Raw genomic sequence first — 9,948 nt, forward strand, 5'->3', positions numbered from 1 at the left:
AAAAATGCTGTTTAAGTTTTGATGAAAACAGGGAATGATTAAGTGTACATCCGACATAATTATCACCTAATATTAGTTTGTGATTATTAGTGGAAGTTGTAGAAAATCTAAAAAATGTGTAATTACGGGGGTGACAGAAAAAAAGTTATAGTTTTTGAATGTCATGAAACAATTGAATCTATTGTACTAATGATCTTCTGGATTTTTTAAATAATTTCTCAATGATTCAGGTCCTATTTTACTTAAAAAAAATCTCATTTGTGATGAAAAGTTGAATTTTATGAATTTTTGATTACGGTTATTATTGTGACAAAATCAGTTACAGGTGTGACATCAAGATTATAGATTTCTTGGAGACTAGTAGTCTGTTGACTAGTTTGCAGTATGGTTTCTGGAAAGGAAAATTGTGTGGTACTAATTTATTGTATTTCTATGACAAGGTTACCTTGGCTTTAGATAATAAAAAGTGTGTGGATGTTGTTTATATTGATTTTCAAGAAGCTTTTGGTAAGGTACCACATGTTGCTCTTCTTAGCAAACTAGCTGATACAGGAATAGAAGGGAAAATTTTACTTTGGGTTAAGAACTGGCTGACTGGTAGGAAATAGAAAGTAGTTGTAAAGGGAAATCATTCTAAATGAAGTGATGTTTTAAGTGGGGTTCCTCGGGGATCAGCTTTAGGGCCTCTTTTGTTATAATTTTTTATGAATGACATTCATGAAAATATTTTTGGAAATATGGATTGTTTTGTTGATGATGTAAAAGTTAAGGGGATTGTAGAAAATTAAGAAAGAGTAAAGCAGCTTCAAGAGGATTTAGATCATATTACTTAGTGGTGCATGGATGGAGCATGGCAGTAAATATAGGGAAATGTCAAGTGCTACACTTTGGTCATGGAAATAAGTGTACAAGTTATTATTTACAGGTTTCGGTCACTAGTCAGACAGAAAATGTTCTTGTTCTGGGTGACTTAATCGATCAGGATTTCAAGTTTATTTAAGAGTGCAGCATTGCAAGTAATAAAGCCAACAGAATACATGGGTTTATCAATAAAGATCTATTTCAAACAAATCTAAGGAAGTTTTTCTGCCTTTATACAGTGCTGGCCACAAATTATTAGTCTAAAGAGTTTTTTTTTTTTTGTTTATTGTACACTATTTGTACTAAAATACTATTTATTTTACAGTTAAAGTACAGTACATACTGTACACTGATTATTACATTATTTTAGAATAATTTAATGTTTGCAGGTGGCAGCACTGTCTGCTTTGTTTATGTTCTTTGTTTATCTACCTACCAGGAACATAACCTCAATCAGCTTAAACAGTTCCCTAGTTCTTTTTATTAGTGTGTTCTGTTATATTTAAAGTTAGTTTTAGGTAATTAGTGAGTCTGTGTATGTGAGTATATATAATAGTGAGTATAAACAATTTTTTACCTCCTTTTTCAAAAAGTTAAGAAATGGTGTAAAGTATGCCAAAAAGACTTAAAATGCTCATCAGGAACAAGGGAATGCTTACTAAATATTAGATAATTATTTCACTGTTCGTTAATGTGTCTATAGTTATGTAATCAATAAAGAATTTGCTTTTAAACGTCTTAGTCTAATAATTTGGCCAGCACTGTATAGAAGTTTGGTAAGACCTCATTTGGAGTATGCTATTCAGTTCTGGTCTCCTTATCTCAGGAAAGATATTTCTTTATTGGAAAAGGTTTAAAGAAGAGTTGCTAGACTAGTAAGGGGACTTTCAGATTTAGATCATGATACCAGACTAAAAAGGTTTAGTATGCACCCAAGCAGCACAAAAGCGTTCAAAGCTCGTTCTGAGCACACCATTCGTGTTACCACCAATTATGTTCTCTCAGAACAGCCCAAAACACGTCTATGTGTCTCATCAATCGATGTTGTATAGCACGTCAAAATCTGGTGGTGTACCAGCCCTTTTGCACCAACTTTGAACGTGGAATATTACGTTATCTTGAATTGCTAGGAAGACGTTTCATTTTGGTGTTTACAACATGATATTGAATATTCTGTTTTCACAGGTAAAAACTACGCAATAATTATGTTTGTAACTTACCCTTTTCTCATAAAAATTCAGTTTACATGAGATTTTGCACAGAAGTCCTTTGATGATCCAGAATTCAAATGGATAGTTTTCACTCCCCTATCTGTGCAAAAAAAAACAAAGAGAAATTTTCCTTATACAAAAATCCAATTTAGGTTGTATCTTTTGCCAAATTTGGAAAAAAAGTCTTTGAATGCTCATGACTTAACATAAGAAGTTTTCATCTGCCCCTCTCTATGGGGGCAAAAACCCCCGTAGCTTATTTTACGTCAGATCTTTGCTAAATTTGGCACATAGATCCTTCAATGCTCAAGAATTAACATAGGTGTTTTTGACAACTCCAATGACGGGGGGAGGGGGGGGACTCATAGAGGATTTTTCCTTGAGCAAATCCAGTTTGCTTTGGATATTTGCCTATTTGGCTTATAGGTCCTTAGATGCTCAGGAACTCACATAGGGATTTTCACAACTCCCTATCGAGGGGGGGGGCATAACCCCCAAAGAGGTTTTTCCCACTGCTAAAAAGCTAGTGATGGGTTTTTGCTAAATCTTGTGCATAGGTTCCTTTAATGCTCAAGAATTCACATGGGGGAGTTTTCCCTTCGTTTTAGGTGCAGACTCCTCCCCTCCTCCTAAAGAGGGTTTTCTCTCATACAAAAATCCAGTTCATGTCAGATTGTCACAGAGGTCTTTCGATGCTCAAAAATTCACAGAGAGTTTTCTCCCCTTCCTCAGAGGACAAAAAACCCCATAGAAGTTTTTTACTTCCAGAGACGGCTTTTCTCATTTAGAAATCAAGTTTTTGTTGGATCTTTGCTAAATTTCACTCATAGTTCTTTAGGTGTTCAAGAATTCACAGAAAAGAGTTCTCGCCACACCCCTCTCATAAAGGGATTTTTCTCGGACATCCAATTTATGACGGATGTTTTTCAAATCTTTACCTTTATAATGTAAAGCCCAGATAAATCCTAAACCTCCTGATGAAGTTTCAGGTCGATATCTTTAAAATTTAAAAAGTTATCAGCAATCTAATGAGCCAAATTTCAATAATTCTTTGATAGGTGACAACTCGTGAGGGATTGTTTGCAAATAATCTGTTTTTATCATGAATCGCACTGAATGATGGCAGGCATGTGTTACCAGTTTACGAACTTTACGATTCTTCGCCTATTGAAGAATTATTGAAATTTGGCTCATTAGATCTCTGATAACTTCTTGAATTTTAAAGATATCGAGCTGAAATTTTATCACAAGGTGTAGGATCTTTCTCTGCTTTGGATTATAAACGTTATAAATTGTCAAAATATTAGAAATTTTTATTAATTTTTCTTGACTTTCTGTTGCTAGGGCAATTATATTAATTATACTTAATTATTTTATATGAGGGGGTTCTCTATACCTTGACGCTACACTAAAAAATTCTGCATACAAAACTTTCGTTTATTCTAACAAACATGGTGAGAAAAGTAAACAAGCTTCGCAGTTAGTGGTTAAACTCACAGTGAAAAGAAAATGTTCATCAAAGAAATGGTTTCAACGAATTTAACTGTTGCCAATAACTTTTCTGGAGTTTATTTTTCAAGAATTTCATTGAACATTCTAATGACAATATGCAAATTGAATGGAACTTCAGTAAAGATGTATTTAAGCGGTAGACATCCGTTCATCGATCTTCTCTCTCTTCCTCCACGTTGATGTTTCCCGTATAGTTTCCGAAGTGGGCTGGCTGCCCAGGTTTCTGATAATCATCTGGCTGGAAATGGATTGACAGCCAGATCCATTTGCTGAAGGTGTACGCTAGGCCGGCTGGCCTTCTGTGTTCCATTCCTGATTTGTGCCACAAATTACCATTGTCAAGATAGTTCAAAGCCTCAGGACTATTTATCAAGATGGAGTTTTATGGAGCACCAGTGGTATAAACGTTCTTCAATTATGTTAGAATTCCTGCAATAGTTTTTGGTTTATATCTGGATTTAGGATTCTATATGAATTTTACTTAAAAGTTTTAAAATGTTTGTTTTATCATGTTGTATTTTTTATTGAACTAATAAATGTTAATGATTTACTTAAACATGCTTTCTAATTTGACTCAACCAAGGCACATTTGTGAGGTTCACTAAAAATTTTAAATAGTTTCTCCTAACATAAATTGATATCTTTCGCGCACACACAGTGAAAATTCAACTGCTTTAAACGTTCATATTTCAACAACTTTTCAATATTTTAATTTCAAATTTTATTATTGTGTTTCTCTTGTATGCTGTCAAATATCTGAAAGTTTGGTAATATTTGACATAAAACTCTGCGTGTTATGAGCCAAAAGCCTTTTAAAAATTCATATTTTTGAAAGAAATGCTTATATCTCCGTGGGTGTAAGAGATACTTTAACAAAAATATAAAACTAAATTCTTCATAGTTTGTACAATGCTAGCAAAATAATCTTTACATTTGGTTGGCAATTAAAAACTTTACATAACTTTTTCTTGTCATGATTTTACTTGTCATGCTAATTTGTGAATTGGCGGAATACCAAATATTTCGCCACAATATGGCTGAATATTTGGCATTCGGCCAAAAAACTAGGGAGCATGCCAAATAAAATCATGACAAGAAGTTTGCATGTTAAGTTTTTTATTGCTAACTAAATATAAAGATTTTTTTTTTGCCAGCACTGTACTCTTCAAATTACTATTCATATTTAGAATACATTCAATCAAAAATTTTTTTTTTTTTTTCTGAAGTCTGAAGCAGAGGTTTTTGCACAATTCTTTTCCAAAGTGAACTACTTTTTAGCGCTTAACTACTGATACGAACCAATTTTCATCCTTTGACAGTCCAGTACTTATTGTTCTGAAAAGCTTTTGGGCTTAAAGTAATAGAAACTTTGTATTTTCTGCAAAACAAACTTAGATTTTTTTATTTCAAAAGAACAAAAAACACCCTCCTACTTTTTTTTACATAGCAAGATAATGATTTAAATATGATGCAAAAAAAAATTGAGTCAAATCATAGTTGGTACTCCGGAGGTATGACTTTTTTAATCTCCCTATTGAAAAAGCATAAAAACTAACTTTAGATAAGGAGTGGCAACACCGAACTATTCACAGAATAATTTCTGCTATTTGCATTGAAAAAAAAAGTATTTGCTTGAAATTGATAAAAAATTCAGCTTAATAGGTTAAAAAATAAAGAAATTAGATTTTTCTAAATTCATGCCAATACGATAACTCCAAAAAATAATCAAAAATTGAATTTTTGAAAAAAATCACCAAAGCATAATTTTCATTCAAAAAATCTAAAGAAAAATAATTTGGGCTTGTCTCATAGATATCTATTTGTAAAAAAATAATTGAGACAATCGGAGATGTGACATCACATGGCATTAGGCAATTTGATGTGAAATAACCCTTTAGTATTTTTTCGTTTTTCATTTTTTCAAAATAAAAATGTTTGTTCAGTATTTTGCTTAAACCTTTTATTTTGCACAATATCAACGGTTTATGTTTAATTTGAACTATGAATCGTGTTGATACCTCAATTGGTTAATTTTTAATTGTTGTGTTAAGATGCTTTCTTAACCAACACACATTCACTTTTCTGGGCCCACGAGAGGCCATGTCAGCTTTGCCAGAAACTAGGGGCATGGCTCTTGGAAGGGACCTGCTCTGAATCATAGTAATATAAGTCTTGAAAACTTTATAGGGGAGGGGATCCGGAGACCAAACTGTCAAGCGGTCCACTTGACCTTTGGCAGAGCAATTAATTTTCCCTTTTACTATAATTAAAAAATAAATATTAAATAACTGTTTGAAGAATGCAGATAGTTTCTTAAAATTTCAAACACTTACCCATCACACCAAACTATGAAAGATTATGTATTTTTGAGTCAGTATTTCAAATTCTCTGTAATTAAATCCTGTATTTCCTTTTCAAGCGATATATCAAACGGATAAAAATCTAAATATTGTTATCGCAGTAGTAGATATTTATTGATAAATGACTGTATATCAGTATATCGCACTGCCCTAGCCCTGACATATTGTTGTGTACAAAATTTTGTCTTCAAAGCATTTAGCAGTGATCTCTAAAATGCATCTCAAAATTTTTAGATATTTTTTTTTAATTTCAAATTTTAAAATTTACTATGAACTATAAAAGTTCATGCAAAGTACAAAATTTAATAAAATATTAAGTGTATGTCAAAAAAGTGATTAGCAACCACTAACATTCCTGTCCTTAATTTCCAATAAAGATTATAACTGCTGGATCACTGCAACTTAAAATATAACAGTTGCAGAATCTTATATGATGCTTACTGCTATGCAGCCATCATCAAATTATGCTCTCTGAAACAAGAAAACCAAAAAAAAAATTCACAAGCATTCCAATTATACTGTGCAGCAAAAAAAAAAAACCTTAAATATGCTTTTGACACTATTCTTGCTCATTCCTATGAAAATCTTCATTGCTATGTGTGTCTATTCAAGTTTAATGTTTTTCAGAAAACCCCATTGCATTGGAGTGCAGCATATGCGTGTCTGGAGCATCTGAAAATGCTTTTAGCCCGGGTTTGTATGCTTATTTATCATTTTACTTATCTGAATTGATTCTTATCTACTCCTCACTTTATATTTTGAACATTAATAAAAGTACAACAGATTTCCTTAGTGTAATTATTTACTTCCGATTGAAAAAAAGCTTAAATAGTTCATTAAAACAAAATTTAATATTTCAGGATGCTCATATCTGTATTCCTGATAAAGAAGGTAAAACACCACTGCACTTTGTTGTTCTCCGTAAAGAATCTAAGGCCCTAGAAATTGTTAAGATTTTGTTGGTAAGGTAGTTTTTATGAGTTTTTATGACAAATTTTTATATTTTTATGTATTAAATATGAGAGATAAGTCTCTTTCCTGTATTGTTAAGTAATCATGTTTTCATTATCTGGTATAGTGCTAGTTTTTGATAAAAGATCCTCTGTTTCTTAATGCTATATTTATATAGTTCATGTAACAATGTTGAAAAATAACTAGATTTGAGTAACAATATTCTGATAGGTTCTGATATTTATTAGTATAAATTTCTGATATGTTCAGCTCTATTTCTTTCGAAGATTTTGATATAATTTGTCTTACTGAAACTTGGCTTTGTCAAGATATTGATTCTGCTGACTTATTTGACAATAGATATGCTGTTTTCAGAAAAGATTGATTTTGTGGCTAATGACTGTACGCGTGGTGGTGGTGGTGTAATTATTGCTATCAAGAACTATTTTTCTGCTGCTAATATTGACATGCTGGACTTAAACTTTGAATCTTTGTGGATATCTGTAAATTTAAGCTTTTCCCGTAAATTGCTTTTGTGCGTTATTTATTGTCTGTCTGGTTTTAATAATGAAAAATATCTTCAGGTTTTTGACTGTTTTGATTGTTTTAGGTCGTTCTATAATATTTTTATCTGTGGTGATTTTACCTGCACAATATTGATGATCTTGAAAATGTTCTTTTTATGAATTCTTCTGTTAGAAATTTATTTAATTTTATGTATCTGCATGATCTTAAACAATTCAATAATGTTTTCAATTATAATCGTAAATACCTTTACTTAATTTTATCTAATGTCACATTAACGTATCAGTAAATATATTTTTAAAATTTTCTCATCACAGGATCATGAAAGCACTCTCATTAATTGGCAAGATTACGGAGGTCGTTCTGCTCTTCATCTTGCTGTATCAAGTGGCAGTGTTGAAATAGTGCATCATTTGGTATGTCCCTTATATACTTTATTTTTTAATTTAATCTTTAGATTTGTCTCTAAATATAATTTAATAATGAACTTCGTTTTCTCTTATAATACTGTATTTACTAGAGCATTACTTGCAAATGTTTTTATTGCTTACAAGGCAGTTAATGCATTGTGAACCATTTTTTTCCTTAAATTCTATAATTGAACTTCAGTTGACAATCATAGATTAATCAAATCTCTTCAAAGTCACGAATGGTGATTTATCTCACCAATGGTTTTTCTCCTGCAAAATAATCAGGATTCTACAAATGACTGTGGTGGGTGTGGAGCATTTACTACACTACAGGTACAGGAGAGTTGAGAAAATTTCCATCCCTTTTGCAGGGCTCCCAAATGGTCCGCTTTTCTTGCCTAAGTCCGTTTTTCAGGGTAAAGTCCGCTTTAGACCGCTTTTTAACATTTTGATCCGATTAGTGCATTTTGATATTGTTTTTTCTTAAAAATCAGATTTTGAAAGTTTTCATTACATTAAAAGATACTGTGTGCTGATGTTAGTTACACCCAAATACGCTGCTGCAGCACCTTTTTTCTATTGAGCCTGACTTTCCTGTATTTTGCTTCAGATTGATACTCCTCCTTCAACTGCTGCAGTATGGAAATCGAGCAAATGGAGAGGTTTGGGGGGAGGAGTTATGATGTCAAATCGTAGCAGAGCTACCGATATTTCTCCAAGGTTCGTAAGCCCTTGGAAAACCTTGAATTTCTTCCTCTGTTTGCAAACTCAATCTTTTTGCATCCTGTTAATATTTTGATATTCTTGACAATGAGAAGTTATTTTGACATACATTACCTTAGATTAGCTTATTTTATGTTTTATTTCAATAGATAATAAACAACTTTTTTTTTGGAAACATGGCAACAGGGACTCAGACTTTGCCGAAATTTTGCTTGTTGTGTTTGAGATTTCTATGTCTTTGCATCTTGTAAATACTATTGTCACACCTGGGTCTTGTTTTGGATCTTCTAGATTACGAGATTCCAAAATTAGGAATCCTACAGTACGGTAAAGCTGAAGAAAAAATATCAGTTTTATCTGTAAATTGCACTGCTGATGGGGAATTATTTTATCTTTTTATTTAGTCATGAAATTGTGTAAAACAAATGCAACTGGAAACATTTAAAATAGTGCACTGAAATTATAATGGGATTTTGAATCACTACATCAGTAGGCAATCTGTATATTGAAATTTTACCTAAGTTTCCTCAAAGGAAGTAATGCTTCAAAAATGGTTCTCATGGAAATCTGAAATCCAAAATATTTCAGGATTGTAAAACTTCTTCAACTGTGTACAATGAAGTAATAAAGTGATTAGAAGCATGGTATTTTCTACACTCGCCAAGTAATAGGAACCTATAGAGACATATTGAGCTTGGATGTAAGAATAAAATTAACATTGATTGGCCATAAAAAGCCTGAGATAAAAGAAAATGGTTTTTGCTCATTCAATTTAAAACTATTTGCAGGTATATGAAAAACCAAATTAAGTGAATACATACAACTTTTAGCCAGTTAATACCTTTTGCTTCATGAAATGAAAGCTAGAGATGAACTTTTTCATTATTTTATCTGCAAATTTTGAAGATAGCCAGTGTTTAAGATTTACATTAATTGAGTATTAGGGGAAGATACACATATCTGCAGTAAATGTATCCACACACAGTATATGCATGTACATTTATATTATCTACCTATGAAAGCAAGCAATGAGTCCAATTCGTGATACTTATGTTTCTAATTTATATTTTAGATTTCTAGAGAAAATTGCAATTCTGATGTATTAGACAACTCATTTTGTACACCTTTGCACTGGGCTGCACGAAGAGGTAACTGGACTAATTTGTTCTCAGCCATAGTTAGTTTATTGTGTAAAGTATGTGGATACTGCTTTTTTGTAAATTTATCGTCTGATGTGTTTTATGTTTAATTTTGCTGTTTATTTTCATTTAATGTGTATAAAATGCTTTCTATTATTTTATTTAATGGATGTCTGCTCTTTCTATTGTTTCTGGCAATGGCAACATAAAAAGAAATGATGTAGAACAGCTTAGTTATTATGATGGAATTTGAATG

The 9,948-nt window shown here is 31.9% G+C and overlaps 1 protein-coding gene across 1 annotated transcript in view; it reads left to right on the forward strand.

Annotated features, from left to right (window-relative positions):
* Nucleotides 1-9,633, forward strand: part of LOC129231100 (inversin-like) — a 41,442-nt gene extending 31,809 nt beyond the window's left edge. The window contains exons 4-8 of the mRNA XM_054865347.1: nt 6,572-6,637; nt 6,805-6,906; nt 7,738-7,836; nt 8,441-8,492; nt 9,626-9,633. Of these exons, the coding sequence (XP_054721322.1) occupies nt 6,572-6,637; nt 6,805-6,906; nt 7,738-7,836; nt 8,441-8,492; nt 9,626-9,633 (327 nt within the window). The remainder of the gene's footprint in view (nt 1-6,571; nt 6,638-6,804; nt 6,907-7,737; nt 7,837-8,440; nt 8,493-9,625) is intronic.
* Nucleotides 9,634-9,948: the final 315 nt, after the last annotated feature.

This window comes from Uloborus diversus, chromosome 10 (genome assembly GCF_026930045.1).
Source record: "Uloborus diversus isolate 005 chromosome 10, Udiv.v.3.1, whole genome shotgun sequence".
Classification (NCBI taxonomy): domain Eukaryota; kingdom Metazoa; phylum Arthropoda; class Arachnida; order Araneae; family Uloboridae; genus Uloborus; species Uloborus diversus.